At 37.9% G+C, this 18,007-nt stretch overlaps 1 protein-coding gene across 9 annotated transcripts in view; it reads left to right on the top strand.

Moving 5' to 3' along the window:
• The first annotated feature begins 1,234 nt into the window (after positions 1–1,234).
• RIF1 (replication timing regulatory factor 1) overlaps positions 1,235–18,007 on the top strand; it is a 68,311-nt gene continuing 51,538 nt past the window's right edge. For 3 of the 9 annotated variants that reach the window (XM_036023514.1, XM_036023513.1, XM_036023509.1), the window contains exons 1-9: positions 1,474–1,597; positions 1,764–1,877; positions 2,487–2,565; positions 5,037–5,133; positions 6,172–6,299; positions 6,390–6,484; positions 7,502–7,691; positions 9,231–9,323; positions 17,000–17,138. In XM_036023514.1, coding sequence (XP_035879407.1) covers positions 1,575–1,597; positions 1,764–1,877; positions 2,487–2,565; positions 5,037–5,133; positions 6,172–6,299; positions 6,390–6,484; positions 7,502–7,691; positions 9,231–9,323; positions 17,000–17,138 — 958 coding nt within the window. In that variant the 5' untranslated portion in view covers positions 1,474–1,574. The other 6 variants (XM_028508686.2, XM_028508685.2, XM_036023510.1 and 3 more) reach the window with 5 other exon arrangements.

The raw sequence follows: 18,007 nt of genomic DNA, 5'->3' as shown, positions 1-18,007 counted from the left end.
CAGTACGGGGAAGGATTTCATTAAAAGGTGTGCATTTATTTCTCTATTTCTCACTTGAGAAATTGAATAAATGTTCTAAACAAACAAACGAACGAACGAACGAACAACATAGACTTTGCAAGACACAGAAAAGTTAGAGATTCCGATAAATTGTTCAGAAGCCGGCTTTAGTCAAGATAAGGCAGGAAAGAGGGTTGACCACGTGTGGGCTTCCTCATTCCAAACACACACCTTAAGTGCTGCAGTAGCAGCACCTAAGGAACTTTCACAGCTCGGCTCAAAAGAACTTGGACGCCGACTTGGATGCCTCCTTCTTTCTTCCTTCATTTTTTCGTTTAAGAAACATGTTACGTATCCAGGGCTTGTTTGGCAGACCCTTTGCTAGGTGCAGATAACACAGAGAAAAACAAAACATAGCCCAGGATTATGGAGCTGGTAGTTGTATTGCGTGGGGGTAAGCCCTACGCCTGGAACCCGTGAGGTCAGAGTGCAAGGCTGCTGGGCCCTAAGGTGCTGTGCAAAGCGCTCAGAGGCCTATGAAAAGGGGGTCAACATGTTAATAATAAGAACTGAATTTCATTAAGGGTTTACTGCAGTTTCTCCAGTTTGAAGTCCAGGCCAAGACGCCATCCTCGAACACCTGGGGCTTAATAGAATGCAGATCCCCGGGGGGCCACCTAAATCTAGTGAATCACAATGTCCAAGGGCAGGGCTCAGAAATCAGCAATTTAATCAGGAATATCTTCAGGCCATTGTTGTGCAACTAAAACTTGAGAACCTTGGCCTCTCACCTTTTCTTCTTTTTTATCCAAAGTATGTACTATTATCAACCCTATTTTACGAAGGAGTAAATTGAGGCACAGAAAGGCTTAAGAACTTGCTAAAGTTAAACTGAACGAGGATTGGAATCTAGAGCAAACTAGACGCAGGTCTTAGTCTTAAACATCGCAGTAAATGGTTTGTTGCTAATACTTCAACAAGCATTAAACTCCGAGTTTGAAGAGAGTCTGAAAGTCCGTTAAAGTTAGTCACGTGAATTTGGGAGATTCGGTAACATTGGGAATTTCAAGCCCCTTTCTGATTAAATTCAGGCCGAAATACGCCCCCGGGCAAGGTGTGACCCGAACGGCCGGGGTGGGAGACCAGCCGGGTCAGGTGCGATCGATGACTTCGGCGCGCCGTGGCCTGGTGGGTCTGTTCGGGCCTCTCCCGCCAGGCCTGCCTACTCTCGCGCGCTCCTGGTCCCGCCCCTCCCGCCATCTTGGTCTAGGAAGGAGCTAGCTGCACGCGTGAGTAAACAGTCCGAGACGCGAAAGCTTGGGCCTGCCGGCGTCCGCGAGGTGCGAGACGGAGGTGGAGAGGGCGCAGTTGTGATCTTCATACGCGGGGTAAATATAGGGGTCACAGTGCTACGCCACGCGGAACCCTCAGTTGGGCGCCACCTCCGCCCCCTCCGGGTGAGACGCGTCTCACACACGGTTTCTCCCGCCCCACGCCGGTCTCCTCCCCCTGTTGAAAGCTGCCCGGGAAAGTGGTGGCGGGAGAGGGCCTGGGCCCGAGCGCCGTGGGCCTGGATGCGGATTGTGCGGCACAGGAGGTTAGGGTTTAGGGTTAGTGTGCCAGGGGCCAGGGTTGTGGACGTGGTCGGTGGGACTGTGAGGCCCAGGGTGAGCGCGTGGTGTGGGGCCCGAAATCACGCTGGGCCGGCGCGGGGCTGTTTCTGTCGGTCGCTGGATTTTCTCCTTTTCTGATCCGTGCTTCAGGGTGGCCAAAATGACGGCCCCGGACGAGAGCCCCCTCGCGCCGCTCTTGGAGACTTTGGAAGACCACTCCGCCTCCTATGGAGAGCAGACCGACGCTTACCTTACTCTGACAAGGTGAGGCCCATGGGGAGTGGGGCTGGGTGTTCTGGTGGTTCTTGGGCACAACGTAGTTGCGGGGGCCTGCGAAATGAGTTTTTATAATCTAAAAGTTTGGCAGCGGTGAGGATGCTGGGGGTCGCGGGCGGACGCCGAGGGTGGGAGGGTTCGTGGTAGGCGGTGTTCTCAGCTGCTGCGTTGCCTAAGGTGTGCATTCGGAATGAGGAAGCCCGCTCCTCGAGAGCAGTAACCCGAGTTTTATTTTAATTGCAAGTGCTCATAATATTCTCCCCCCTGCAAAACATTGGGTTTTCTGTAGTGACTGGGAAATTGCGTGGAGACGATAACAACTGGCACAGAACAATAAAGATTCAGTAAGTTTGTAAGTGGGGGTAGGTTTCTCCGTACAAACTTCTATGATGTCGCTGCAAAAGTAATTATGAGGATTTTTTTTTCTCTTTTTTTTGCTTCAGTTGTATATCGCATTCTGTACTTAAGTAGTTTAAGCTCTAGGGCAAGTGAATTTGCTAGAATTCTAACATAAATTTTGAAAAGATTATACAGATATTTTAGGGTGGTTTTTTGTGCCTGCTATTTGCATAAACTTGTATTACTTCTGCTTTTAAGTCGTATTACTGGAGAAGATGGAAAAGAAGTCATTGTAGAAATTGAGAACAAACTTCCTCGGCTGTATGAAGTTTTAAAGGTGTGTGTGTCTCTGTTGTTTATTAAATAGTTTTTTATTTGTGGGAGAAAAGTTTTTCCAGTTTACTCATAAGAACTTTGAATTAAATAAAACAAAGCAGATTATAGTACTATTTGAGATTTACAGTGTATGAAGTATGAAGTACTCAATTACTTTACAGTTTTCTCTCACTTAATTTAACTCCAGGTCCTGGGTGAGGTTACTCTTTAATCCCCACTTTGCAGAAGAGATTGGTTTAATTTGCCTAAAGTTGCCCAAGGGCATTTGAATCCAAAACCCTTTTCCCTTGATTAAAAAGCAGTCATCAGAGATTATTTTATTTTTCTTAACTGCTTTTGTAGGAATGTACTCCTAAATAAATGATACTGTCATTTTGCTTTTGGTCTAGTTTTTTTTATCTTCTCACATGCTTAGTTTTTGCTGCTCTAGCCTGATTAGACACGGTTACTAAGATTATCTTTATTGCTTGATTATTGGAAAGTGGTATTTAACCACAAACGAGGACCTATATTCTTGTCTCATTTGACTACACTGTGGCTTTGTGACCTTCCTAACACTTAACTTTCAGTTTTCTTGCCTTTAGAATTAAGAGGTGGAACTCAATCTCCTTTGAGTTCTTATTTTTATGATCCTGTTTTATGCTTTTAAATAGAAGTGTTCTATCAAGATATTCGTTGTGTATTTTAGTATGATTTCTGGCTAAATGTTGAGGTTAATTACCACATTTTTCTTCATTGTCATGAACCACATTCCAGCAGTATAATCATGCTCTGCATAATGATATTTTGGTCAACAACTTGTACCAAAAGAATATACAATAGTGGTCCCATAAAATTATAATGGAGCGGAAGAATTCTTATTGCTTTCTATTACCTGGTGACATTGTAGACCTTATGATGTTACACCTGAACACGTTCTTCTCGTGTTGTAAACAAATCCATGCTTCCTGTTGTATAAAAGTATAGTGCATACAATTATGTACAGTATATGTTACTTGATAATAAATGACTATATTACTGGTACATGTATTTACTTTTTATCTTTATTTTAGGGTGTAATATTTCTGCTTAATAAAAGTTTGGTATAAAACAGTATGGTGTGTTATCCTGGCAGCAGCCTCATACATCTTGTACTTAACCATGTCTCTTGATTGCATCATTTTCTTTTGTGCTTGATTTAATCTCATGTTTCATACAGTAACATACTGTACAGGCTTATAGCCTAGGCATGTAGTAGGCCATATCATCTAGGTTTGTGTAAGTGTACTCTATGATGTTCGCACAATGACAAAGTTGCCTAACGGTGTGTATGATAATGCACTTCACAGAACATACCCCTGTTAAGCAGCAGGAGACAGTGTAGCTTCTATGAAAATATGCGTTTTCATATATTTGGTACTTGACAGTGTATGGGGTCAGGACCTGAATTTTGAGTGAAATGGCAATGTTTGTAAATTTTATAACTAAAACACCTGATGAATAATTAAAACTATTGACTCAAACAACATAGGGGTTAGAGGCAGCAACCCCCTCCCCTTTGCAGTCAAAAATCTGCATATAACTTCTGGCTCCCTTTAAACTTTATTTAGAAGTACATGAGTGATTACTGATAGGAAAATCAAGAGGTTTGTGCGTGAATTACTGAGCACTAAAAGGATATTTGAATTTCTTCAGAACAGGAATCATACTAGGTGAAATGTGCTATTTAGAATTTGGCTAGTATTGTTTTCATGAACCCACAGGGTTCTTGAAGATGAGACATAACACTTTTGAGAAACCCTTTCAGGCAAGATGTAATATAAAAGTTTATTACTGACACATGCTAGCTATTATCCAGGAGATGTAGAAGTAGTTTTCGAAGTTTTAGGTGTATAAGACTTTGTGTATTTGTAGTTGTCTGAATAGATTTCTTTAATATCCCTTGTGTCCTAGCCCATAATATGGGTTGGTTTTTGGATTCCAGATGAACATGGATTCAAATTCTGACTTTAAAGTAGGGATTTTTTTTAAAGATTGAGATGTTTAAATCTTGCTGTAAATGCTACGTTTCAACACTCCCCCTCCCGCCCTCACCCCAAGTGTCACTCCACTTTAATGCTAGGATTTCAGCTTTGTGTTTGAGTCTTTTGCTTTCTCTTTGTAGAAGGAAGGGCTTTGCTCCTATTTATTTCCTGTGTAGTGTCTTTAGCATTTTCCATTTCTTGGATTTTTTCTTTGCTTTCAGCTGTGTGAAGATGTTCTTTATCTTTTAAGAAAAATGTTCTTTACTTGATCTTTTTTCTTGTTTCTCTCTTTGCCGTACTGTATGTATACATGGCCTGCTGATTTTATTCCATTTACTTTCAAAGATTTGATTGATTATGTTAAAATGTAATTTTGCTTTTCAATCAGATTTTGCTCTCTAGACATTGATTCACAGTTGTACTCATTTGTAACAAATATGGTGATTTTGGTTTTGTTTTGTTTCTATAGACTCACATTTCTAGTAAAAACTCAGAGCTCAGTTGTGCTGCTCTACAAGCCTTGGGATTTTGCTTGTATAATACCAAAATTACCTCAGGATTATCAGGTAGTTAAATATATTATGACTTAATATTTTGAAGTTTATAAGTATATACTTTTGATATTGTTAAAAGTACTGTTACCTGTTAGATATATAACTTACAGTTTAGTATTTGCTTTTGAGAAAGAAATGTTTAGATTATCATTGGAAAGTGTCTTTCTTAAATATAGCCCTCTGATAATGGTAAAATTTGCTCTAAAAGAAAATAAGCCTATTAATAATGATTGCTATGAAAACTGAACTTTCTCCTTTATAAAACACTTGTTTTGCTTTGGAAATTAATAATTTTTTAAAAATTGTAAAAAATTTTTTAAATTTACTTTTAGAAGGAGGGGAAGGGAGGGAGAAAGAGAGGGAGAGAAACATTGATGTGTGAGAGAAACATCCATTGGTTGCCTCTTGCATGTCCCCAACCAGGGCCTGGCTTACAACCCAGATATGTGCTCTGACCAGGAATCAAACCAGCAGCCTTTCGGTTCGCAGGCCCAATGCTCAGCCAGGGTGGAAGTTAGTAATTTAGACAGTCATTTATTTTCTATAAGCATATACACAGGAATATGCTGAATTGAAATGTTTTTACGTAGTGGTTTAAGAGTTGTTTGTAAGAAAAATAATGAAGTAATAATAATAGAGTAAACTGTTTTGCATACTCATAACTATAAACCTAATTTTGGCCCACACTGTGTAGAAAGTTAGCAATCTAAAGTAGGAGTTGTTCATTTTGGAGCATAGATGTAGAGTTCATAACATCTTTTCAGAATTTATCTTGTATGTCCAAACCTACTCGTGAAACCTATAAAGTTATTTTAATTGCACAAAATAATCTGATTTAGAGTCTACTGTTTTCTCTAAATATACCCTCCCATCTTACCTATTTTTGTGTTTCGGGAAGAGAAATTTGATGTCAGCATTGATTCTTTGGTCCTTTTCTTTAGATATGCATTTAATTTATTTTGACAGTGAAGAATATATTTTTCTCATTTTGTATTTGACATTTTAAAGGATGGAAACTATTCCATATAACTAAAGCTGCTTGTTTTTCAGAGAAAAATATTCAAGAACTGCTTTCAAAATTGAATGATATTGTTAAGAGTTCAGACAAAAATGTATGTACAAGGGCTCTTTGGGTGATATCCAAGCAGACATTTCCCACTGAAGTTGTTGGCAAAGTAGTGAGTATAGTTTTTCTATGTCTTCTTAACTACATGCCATTTTAAAAATTCAGGCTTATTTGATTTGTATTTGTTCTGTTTTATCTTTAGGTATCCAGTATAATTGATTCATTAGAAGTAGTATTTAATAGAGGAGAGATACATTCTGCTGTTGTTGATTATGAAGCATTAAATGTCATCATAAGGTATGAATTTGGATGCACTGCAAATTGGAAGAATCGTTTCTAGGAATTTAGAATTTACTTTTAAGGAGTTAACTTTTGGGACTTGACTCTGGGTTAGACATTGAAAGAAGGAAATGACTTGTAGACAGACTAAAAGTATCAAGAAAAAAGGTAACCTGAAGAAGAAGGAAGTAGATTTGCTTAAAAGTTAGTAGGTTTCTTTGTTTTTACTGAGATGGTCTTAAAAATATAGCCTTGTTTAGGCTGCTGCTGCTAACATAATTCTGGGTTTAAAAATTATTTCTGTTAAAGCTTTTGCAAGTTTAAAAAGTAATGTACACTTCCAAGTGAGGTATAGGAGGTATTTAGGATGTTGTTAACAGTGCCTAGCAGGAGATGGGAGAACCAGAAAATCCTCTATTTTCTTCTGTCCATCCCTGCTCTTTGTAATGAACATGTTATCAGCACAGACTCTGTTGATAAGCTTTATCTTTGTTTTAACGTTTTCTTCCATAGTTGAGCTATTTGCTCTAACTACTTAATGTTCTGGTGCCTTGATGGGTGCTCACATTATATCACAGTTCTCTGGCTGTCCTATAAGAAAGTTGAATTTAATTATATAAAAATAATTAGTATTAAAAATTTTTGAAAATAAGACAAAATATGTTCTTATTTTAAAAATGCAGTGGGGAGAAGGATTTTCAGGAACTACTATAAAGGACACATGGGCAAAACCAAGGGGCAGGGTGGAAGCAAGGGAGGGAGGTGGGTTTGGAGGGGGTGGGGAGAAAATACAAACTGTAATTGAACAACAATAAAATAATTTAAATAAAAAAACTAATAGACTCTAGAAAAAATAATACTGAAATCTAAAAATTAGCATGTAAATATTAGATTTTTTGTGTATATGCATATACGTACGTATTCTAAAACTAATGGACTATACTATGCGTATTTCTGTATGCCACTTACTTTCCTGTCAGTTTAGATGTAAAAGTTGAGGTCAAACTAAATTATTTGTTGATTTTTCCATTATAGGCTAATGGAGCAAGCCCCAGTTCAAATGGGAGAAGAGTCAGTTAGGTGGGCAAAACTGGTCATACCTTTAGTTGTTCATTCAGCCCAAAAGGTACATTTGCGGGGAGCGACTGCATTAGAGATGGGAATGCCCTTGTTGCTTCAGAAACAACAAGAAATAGCATCTATCACAGAGCAGCTTATGACTACTGTAAGTACTACTTTATGTAAGGATTTTTTGAATAGTGCATTGTAAGGTTCTGCACCAAGCTTAGGGCTCATATTGATATAATTGTACTATGATCTAAGAAATTCCTCTTTGAATTAAAACAGAACTGCTGAAGTTAGTTGTAGACGAACTGATCCTGCATTACAATGAGGGCAGCTGTCTATTCAGTATTACTGTGATCCAGTCATTGTACTCCATCCTCAGTGAATGGTGATTGGAAGGGGCTGCATTTTGGGAAAAGGGAGTGTATTAACTAATTCAGTGCTATTTGGGTGGTTTTAGCATAATCCCAATAGATAAAAGTTCTATACGCATAAGTGCATCTACTTTGTATAACTCCCTAAAGCAGTTATTTGCCTCTGGCTTTAGGTTTTTTAATCCTTTTTCTTGTAACAAATATTTATTGAGCACCTATTATATGTTGAGTGTTTTAGGCACTGAATATACCAGTGAACAAAAGGAACTTGGGGAGCTTATTTTTCTAGTACTAGAGATTATAATAAAGTATATAGTAAACTAAGTAAAGAACATTATGGAGAATAGCAAGGGTGGAGAGAGTGTTATTGAAGAGGAAGGGTGAGATGGTCAGGGAAGAGAAATAATGGGATATTTGAATAGTGAATCGAAGGCGATGCAAGAGTTAGCTCTTGGGAGGAACCATGAGAGCAAAAGGCCCTGCTCTGATGGGTTGTATTCAGTGAACACTGGGCAGTATGATAGCGGAGATCACTAAGAATGAGAAGTAGGAGATGATATTAGAGAAACGGCCAAATCACAAAGCACCTTGGGGGTCATTATAAGACTCTGGGTTCTACTGAAAACCATATTTGAAGGTTTTGAGTCTAAGAATGCTGTATGTACTGACTTACTTGGGTTTTAAAGGGATCCTTCTGCCTGTGTTGAAAGTAGACTAAAGACGGGTGAGTAGGAGTGGGGGAAACTTAGACATACGCAGTAATCCAGACAGTGAGGAGACCTTCCAGTCTAAAATCTGGGGTTTCTTTTGTCCATTTTACTTCATGGTAATGTTTGGAGTCTGATAAAGTATCACTTATCTTGCAATTTTTTTTATTCTAATTTGTTATTTTTAAGAGTATATATAAAATTCTTGATGTATTTGAACTAAAATTTTCTCAGATGTCCATTATCCATGAAGCTATTAAATGTATTTTTAAAGTTATCAGAGTGAGAAGTTAAAACATTGTCATTTGAACTTGAATTAATTGTATGCATGCTGAAGTTGTTAGGGGAAAGAATATTGGTAGAAAAAAATTAAACGATTAATGGATGCAAGAATGGCCAGATTGTGATAAGACAAGCATAGTAAAATGTTAGCGGTTATTTATATTTGGACATTTATTATAAAACTCTCAGCTTTGCTATGGGTATGAAAGGTATGAAAGTTTTCCTGATAAAACTTTGGGTAAAATTATTTAGCTGAGACAATCAACTGATTTGATAGTGCATATTTTTTTACTTTCCAAGAATCATTTTGGTAAATATTTTTTCTTTTGTTTGCAGAAGTTACTTTCAGAACTCCAAAAGCTATTTATGAGTAAAAATGAGACTTATGTTTTAAAATTATGGCCTTTGTTTGTCAGACTTCTTGGGAAGGTAAGTCCATATTTAAAGAACAGTTCACTTTTATATGCTAAACACTTTTCATTTCTTAACTTTATTTACATAGTATAGTCAATCCTCATTATACCAATATGATATCTGTTCACCAAAATTTGTTTGTAAACCCAGTACTAGTACTTGGGCTGTATAATTTCCTAAAGTTACTACCTGTGTGTATAACAGACCTGCAGAGTGGCAAACAAATTTGAGTTCCACAGTGCATTTGTTCCCAGCTGACCTTGAATAAGGAAGGTTATGCTTTGCCTTTTTGTCTAAGCTCCCTGTACCATTTAAATGTCCTTTTCATGATCCATTTAGTGCCACATTTTTCACCTTTTGTGCTTTTTCTTGATGATTGCATTTTTTGGTCCTCACCTGAAGACATGCTTATTGATTTTAGAAAGAGGGAGGGTGAGGGAGGAGAGAGAGAAACAACCCTGTGATCGGTTACCTCTTGGCTTGTGCCTTGACTAGGGATTGAACCTGCAACCTAGGTATGTGCCTTGACTGGGAATCCAACCCAAGACCTTTCAGTGTATAGGACAATACTCCAACCTACTGAGCCACCCACCAAAGGGTGATGATTGCACCTTTTGATGGCCCCCAAGTGTAGTGTTGAAGGGCTGTCTATGGTTTCTAAGTACAGGAAGACTGCTGTGCCTAATGGAGAAAATAAGGGTGTTAGATAAGCTTTATTCAGGCATCAGTTACAGTGCTCCTGGCCAGGAATTCAGTGTTAGTGAAATAGTGATGTATGGTTGTGTACCGCATTAACAATGTTAAGGTTAGCAATGGATTGCATATACGATGGTGGTCCCATAAGGTTGTAATGGAGCTGAGAATTCCTGTTGCCTAGTGACATCATGTGGTTGCGGTGATATTGGTGTCCACAGACCTGCGTTACCAGTCACCTAAAAGTATATCACATAAATTACGTATGGTACATAATACTTGATACTAATAATAAATGACGGTTACTGGTTTAAGTATTATACTAACCATTATTTTGGAATGTACTCTTTCTACTTACTAAAAAAAAGTTTGCTATAAAATAGTATGCCGTGTTACCCTGGCAGCAACCTCATATATCTTGGGCTTACCTCATCTCTTGATCTCATCAGTTTTTCTTGTGCTTGATTTAACCTCATGTTTTATGCAGGAGCACACTGTGTACAGGTCTCTAGTCAAGAAATTTGACTGTACCACATAGCCTAGGTATATAGTCGGCTATATCATATAGGTTTGTGTGCATGCACTCTATAATGTTCAAACAATGACAAAATTGCCTGGTGTATTTGTTGGAACGGATCCTTGTTATGCATTGCATGACTACATATTAAGTAAGTTGTCTCTTAAAAAAATAAACATAAAACAAGGTTGTATATTGATTGGTTGCAACAAAGATGACCGGAGGCTCTCAGGAACCTAACTGCATTTTTCCTAAGAGTGATGGCTCAATATTCCCTTAATACAGTGTTTGAGATGACTTACTAAAACATAACTATCTTGAATAAAGAGAATTGACTGTATGTTCTATCTGTAAGCCAGGTTTCCTTGATAGGAGGGTATATATTTTTCTTTATTATGGTAAATACAATACTTACAACCATCCTAAGTGTACAGTTCAGTGGCATTAAATACATTCATAAGTTGTATGAATATTACACCAATATTTACACCCAGAACTTTTTCATTTTCCCCAACAAAGACTCGACTAAGTTAAGCAGTTATTCTCCTGTTCCTTTCTTTATGTCTCCTGGTAACTTGTACTTTCTGTCTGTATGGATATGCTAATTCTAGATACTTGATATAAGTGCAATTCTATAATATTTGGCCTTCTGTGTATTATTTCACTAAGCATAATTTTTTTAATGATCCAGCCATGTAGCACATTAAAATTTCCTTCTTAAGGCAGAAAAATATTTTATGTGTACGTACCTCATTTTGTTTATGCATTTATTTGTACATGGATATTGGCTTGTTTTCACGCTTCGGTGATTATGAATAATGCTGCTGTGAATGTTGGTGTACAGATATCTGTTGGATTCTTTGCTGTCAGTAGTTTTGGGTATGTACGTAAGAGTGGATGCTGGGTCATTATAGCTCTATGTTGAACTTTTAGAGAAACCTGCAAACTCCACAGTGGCCACGCCATTGTACACTCCTACCAGTAACCCATAAGGGTTCAAATTTTTCCACATCCTTGTTAAAACTTGTTATTTTCCCGCTTTTGGATAATAGCTTTTTTTTTTTTTAATTGGACTATTTTATTGTGGGTTGTTTTGTTTGTTTGTTTGTTTGTTTGTTTTTTTCAATATGATAAATAGTTCTCTTGATGATTGTGGACATATAAGACGGGTAGGATTCAGAAATATAATAATGGTAGTTTTTCTTACTGCTTTGTAGTCTTCAATAATTATAAGGAGTTTCTTGTGTGAAATAGCTGTCAAGTCAGTGTAATTGCATTTACATATCTATCATTTTCAGGATTGTTGTTTGGGGCATATTCCCCCCAAATCACTTTGCTTCCTTGTAACAATTGCCCACATTTCACCTTAGTACCTGTGGTAGTAATACCCTAAGTTATATATAGTAGGGATGAGGGATTTTTCTGCACATTCCATATTGACAAGCAAAGGGAGATTTTTCACTTATGTATTATGTGGGCCTTGCTGAAACATAAATCCATTGGCTTAAGGAATCTTTTTTTTTTATATATATTTTATTGATTATGCTATTACCTCCCTTTCATTCCCTTCTACCCTGCATGCCCTCTCCCATCCACATTCTCCCCTATAGTTCATGTCCATGTGTCATAAGTTTTTTAGCTTCTACATTTCCCATACTATTCTTGCCCTCCTGTCTATTTTTTACCTACCATTTGTGCTACTTTGTGTACCTTTTCCCCCTCTCTCCTCCTCCCACTCTCCTATTGTTAACCCTCCATGTGATCTCCATTTCTGTGGTTCTGTTCCTGTTCTAGTTTCCTTAGCTTGTTTTGTTTTTGTTTTAGGTATGGTTGTTAATAATTGTGAGTTTGCTGTCATTTTACTGTACATATCTTTTATCTTTTTCTTAGATAATTTCCTTTAACATTTCATATAAGGGCTTGGTGATGATGATGAACCCCTTCAACTTGACCTTATCTGAGAAGCACTTTATCTGCCCTTCCATTCTAACTGAAAGCTTTGCTGAATAAAGCAATCTTGGATGTAGGTCCTTGCCTTTCATGACTTGGAATACTTCTTTCCAGCCCCTTCTTGCCTGCAAGGTCTCTTGAGAAATCAGCTGACAGTCTGATGGGAACTCCTTTGTAGGTAACTGTCTCCTTTCTCTTGCTGCTTCTAGGATTCTCTCCTCCGTTTTTACCTTGGCTAATGTAATTATGATGTGCCTTGGTGTGTTCCTCCTTGGGTCCAACTTCTTTGGGACTCTCTGAGCTTCCTGGACTTCCTGGAAGTCTATTTCCTTTGCCAGATTGGGGGAGTTCTCCTTTATTATTTGTTCAAATAACTTTTCCACTTGTTGCTCTTCCTCTTTTCCTTCTGGTACCCCTATAATTCGGATGTTGGAACGTTTAAAGATGTCCTAGAGGTTGCTAAGCATCTCCTCATTTGTTTGAATTCTTGTTTCTTCATTCTTTTCTGTTTGGTTGTTTCTCCCCTGGTCCACTCCATTAATTTGAGTCCCAGTTTTCTTCCCATCACTGTTGGTTCCCTGTGCATTTTCCTTCATTTCACATAGCATAGCCTTCATTTTTTTTCATCTAGTTTGCAACTAAAATCAACCAGTTCTGTGAGCATCCTCATCACCAGTGCTTTGAACTGTGCATCTGATAGGTTGGCTATTTCTTGGTCACTTAGTTGTATTTGCTGTGAAGCTTTGATCTGTTCTTCTGTTTGCGCCCCCCCCCTTTTTTTGGCGGGGGGGGGGGGGGGTCTTGTAGTGCCTGTTACGAATGAGGGGTGGAGCCTTAGGAGTTCACCAGGTGGGGCAACCCAGTCACTGGGTTGTGATGCTTTTTGTGGGGGCAAGGTCAGAGAGGGAACAATGGGGCTTGTGCCCTTCTCTCTCAGATTTCAGTCCCCTCTGCTACTCCCGACAAGCAAATTGGGCCTTTCTGGTACTGATTCTCATGTGGGTGGGTTTGTGTACTTTCTGGGACCCCGTGGGTCTCTCTAACGAAACTCCTGTGAGGCTGGGAGTCTCTCGCGCCACCTCAACCCCCACAGGCGTTTTCAGTCAGTGCCTCAAGGCTCTATTTCTTGGCGCTGGGATCCTGGGTTGCTTGCAGTCCTTGCTTCACAATCACTGCCTTGCTGGGTCTGCCAGTTGCCTCCCCGCACCCAGGGTCCACCTGCTGTGGTCTTGCACACCTGGGATGCCTTATGCACCTGGTCCCACCACTGTTTGTGCTGTGACCCCTCTGCACCCTGCTGTCCGACTCTGCCCCTCCTTCTGGTCTGGTTGGATGTGTGTATTTTAACTCCTTGGTTGTCCAACTTCCATACAGTTCAATTTTCTGTCATTTCTTTTTGTTACTCTGTTTCAAAATTGTTGCCCCTATCTTGGTTGTGCAAGGAGGCACAGTGTGTCTATCTATGCCTCCATCTTGGCCAGAAGTCCTCAGGAATCTTATATTTAGGTGGTTTTTACATATAGCCATTTTCAACAGCAGAATTTAATAACCAACCTCTTTTATACATTTTTCAGTCCTCTTTCCTATTCCAATAACTTAATATTTCTATTTCTCCATGGGTGTGAACCTTAGGCAGAGGGACTTTCTTGCTTTTTCTTCTTTATTGAAAGTACTCAAAATAAGCTTAGCACTGTCTCTCTGTATCCAGTGGGATGGCAGGTACTATTTTCTATGGTGTGTTTTTCATCATTGGTGTTTATATTTTCATGCATTTCTTTTTAAATGCTTTTGGAGTTTTTTTTTTAAGATTTTTATTTATTTATTCTTAGAGAGGGAAGGGAGGGAGAAAGAGAGAGACACTAATGTGCCGTTGCTGAGGGCCGTGGCCTGCAACCCAGTCATATACCCTGACTGGGAATCGAACCTGCAACACTTTGGTTTGCAGCCCTCGCTCAATCCACCGAGCTGCGCCAGCCAGGGCTATTTTCATGCATCTTAATAGTCTTTTATTTTCTTATCATGGTGCTATTTATAGTAGCCCTTAGCCTTCAGACTAGGTATGTCTGACCTCCTGGAACACTTATGAACCTCTCAATTTTTCTTTCTCTTTTTCTCATGATAATCCAAGTAATATCTATAGTGTTTATGGTGGTAGCTCAGTATGTTCATTTTGTGGCATAGTGATGGCAGCCCAGCTGCTTGGTAAAGAAGCCTTAAGGTTTTGGATCTCAGAGATCCAAGAGCTGACTCCACACAACTCAGATGACAGGAAAACCTTTGTCTGTTTTTATTTTTTGATTCATATTCTTAAATTTTTAATTTATCTAGGATTTCCTGTGAAAGTTGTGCTTGTTTTTTTAAATTTTATTCGTTAATTACAGTTTATTTTACATTGAGTATCTTGTGTTTCAGGTATACAGTGTAGTTGTTAGCAACCATATTCCTTACAAAATAGTCTGAACACCCCCCCACCCTTGCCACCTGGCACTTACTACAAGATGATTGACTGTATCCCCTGTGCTGTACTTTACATGCCCAGCCTTTGCCTATTTTAAATTGGGCGGTTTGGTTTATGTTAAGTTGTAGTTCCTTATTCTAGATATTAATTTTTATCAGATATCATTGGCAAATATTTTTTCCCTTACCGTAAAGGTTGTCTTTACTTTCTTGATAGTATCCTTTAATGCATAAAAGTTAAATTTGATTAAGTGCATATAAATTAGATAATAGATAACTGTTATCTCTGCATTCTGTGTTATATCCGTGAAGTTGTTGCCAAAGCCAATGCATTAATTTTCCCCCTATGTTACCTTCTCGGAGCTTTATAGTTTTAGTTTGTATGTTTTGATCTTTGATCCATTTTGAATTTATTTATGTATGTAAAGCAAGAGTCTAGCTTCAGTTTTGCATGAGGATGTTTAATTTTCCCGGACAATTTGTTGAATAGATTTTTTGTTATTGAAGGGTCTAGGCACACTTGTAAAACCAATTGACAGTATATGGAAGGTATGGAAAGGTTTATTTGTTCTTGTGCCACTACCATATTTCTTTTTTTATTGAGTTGACAGACACACACACAGACCTCTCTCTGTTTATGCTTTCACTTACTCATTCATGAGTTGCTTCCTGAATGTGCCCTGACCAGGAATGAAACCTGCAACCTTGGTGTATTGGGACAATGTTCTAACAAGCTGAGCTACCCTAGCCCCCACTACCATATGTTTTAATTACTGTAATTTGTAGTAAGTTTAGAAATCAACTTTTTTTTATTTATTTATTTTTTTTTACTTTAAGAGATTTTCTAGAAAGAGGGGAATGGAGAGAGGCAGGGAGAGAAACACTGATGTGTGAGAGAAACATTGATCTGTTGCCCCTCACACCCCCAACTGGGGACCTGGCCTGTAACCCAGGCCTGTTCCCTGACTGGGAATCAAACCGGCAACCTCTTGGTTCACAGGTTAGTGCTCAATCCACTGAGCCATACCAGCCAGAGCTCCAACTTTGTTCCCTACTTATTTAAGTCTTTTTAGATTTCTTTCAGCAATGCTTTTTGTAGCTTTTAGTGTACAAGTCTTTTCACCAATTGATTAGGTTTATTATTAAGTAATTCTTTTTAAGTGCCATTGTAGATAGAATTGCTTTCTTTCCTAATTTCTTCAGATTGTTGCTGATATATAAAAATACAACTGATTTTCAGATGTTGATCTGCTCTGAAACATTGTTGAACTAATTTCATCAGCTCAAGCAGCTTTCTTGGTGAATTCCTTGTGATTGTCTAAGCCAGGTTTTTTCTGTTATTGTTCATATTCTATTCAGATTATATGTAGTTATATTCACTTATGGCTGTTAATATTTTATTTTATTTTTTTAAATCCTCATTCAAGAACATGTTTATTGATTTTAGGAAAGGGAGGGAAAAAGACAGGGAGAGATACATCAATTGTTTACCTTTCATAGGTGCCCAAGCCAGGGAATGAACCTGCAGTAGAGGCATGTGCCCTGATTGGGATCTAATCCACCACCCTTTAGTTTGTGGGACAATGCCCAATCAACTGAGCTATGCTGGCCTGGGCAATATTTTGTCTTTTTTTGTATTTTCTCTCAGGATGCATGTTTACTTGTCCTTCATCCATTTTTGCACTTAACCATTTTTCTTGCCTATTTTACTGTGTTTGAAAAGACAGTTTTTATTAGTTTCAGGGTTTAACATTTCTTAGTTTTTTTATACTGATTTTACTTTTTCATATAAATATTCCCTTTTTGGTATTGATTTTGGTAAAATTCTTATTTGTCGTCCTAATTTTCTCTGATATTTTAGAAATGCTTTGTGTTATATATTACCTGCTTTGTGGAGCTTTATATTTGTGATCTTGAATTCTGAATGTTCATACAGAATTTGGTACTATTTAAGATTTAAATTTCTAAGACTTTTACATGGTTGAAACTGATTGAAACAAATCAGTGAATGATATTAGTGCTTTATGTATTGTTTTAGGCAGGTAAATAACTTTTTAATGATTTTCCCTCTTAGACTTTGCATCGAAGTGGGAGTTTTATTAATTCCCTACTACAGCTGGAAGAACTGGGATTTCGTAGTGGAGCACCCATAATTAAAAAAATTGCTTTTATTGCTTGGAAGAGTTTAATAGATAATTTTGCATTAAATCCAGGTAAGGAATATTTAAAAATTCTGAATATTTATGTTCAAAAAGTGAACAAAATGACAAGTACCATTGTGGCTTCTTAGTACATGCCCACATTTTAGTTGACCACTTTACCTGTCTCTCATTTAATCATCACAATGGACCTGAGATAGTAAATATTGTTACTATTTTGGAGAGACTAAGTAATTTACCAAAGGTTGCACGGTCAGTAGATAGGAAACAATTGTGATTGTTCTGGAACAAACGTATCAGTGACTGATCAACTTAATAATAGGTTAACATTAATATATATAAGTGATTCCTTTTAATTTGCCTTAACTTTATTATCCAGTGAAGGTGGTTGATATATATGAAAAAGAATATTTAGCCCAGAAGTGGGTAACTATTAGTACCTACTTCACTGGGTAACTTAATCTTAGGTGTAACTGATACTGTATATTTACCAGATCTGCTAAGTAATGTTGACTCCATTCTGTATTTTCTTTTCTACCAAAGACCATTAATCCTTTCCCTCCTTTTAAAATGTGTTTTATAAGGTGATTATTTGTATTAACCATAATTGCTTTTATTGAAAATATTGGTAAAAGCTCATTGCCAGGGACCAGTTTTAATTGGAAATGTTACTTTTTGTTTGTTTATGAACTATCACCATGAAATAATGTTCAGGACTGAATGTATTGAGTGTTACAGCATAAAATCTTCTTTAAGTTACAGCTTAAAGAAGATAAAATAAGTCCAGAGCCAGAAAGTCTACAATTGGTATTACAGACCTAGGAAGTCATTAAGGAATCAGATGCCTAACTTTCTATTCTGTCATCTTCACTATACCTTAGTTGCACTAAGGAGGGAGGGAAGGCAGAGCTGAAATGAACTCA

The sequence above is a fragment of the Phyllostomus discolor genome, chromosome 4 (genome assembly GCF_004126475.2).
Source record: "Phyllostomus discolor isolate MPI-MPIP mPhyDis1 chromosome 4, mPhyDis1.pri.v3, whole genome shotgun sequence".
Taxonomy (NCBI): domain Eukaryota; kingdom Metazoa; phylum Chordata; class Mammalia; order Chiroptera; family Phyllostomidae; genus Phyllostomus; species Phyllostomus discolor.
The sequence above is the reverse complement of the archived record's forward strand: the minus strand, read 5'-3'. Positions and strand labels throughout refer to the sequence as shown.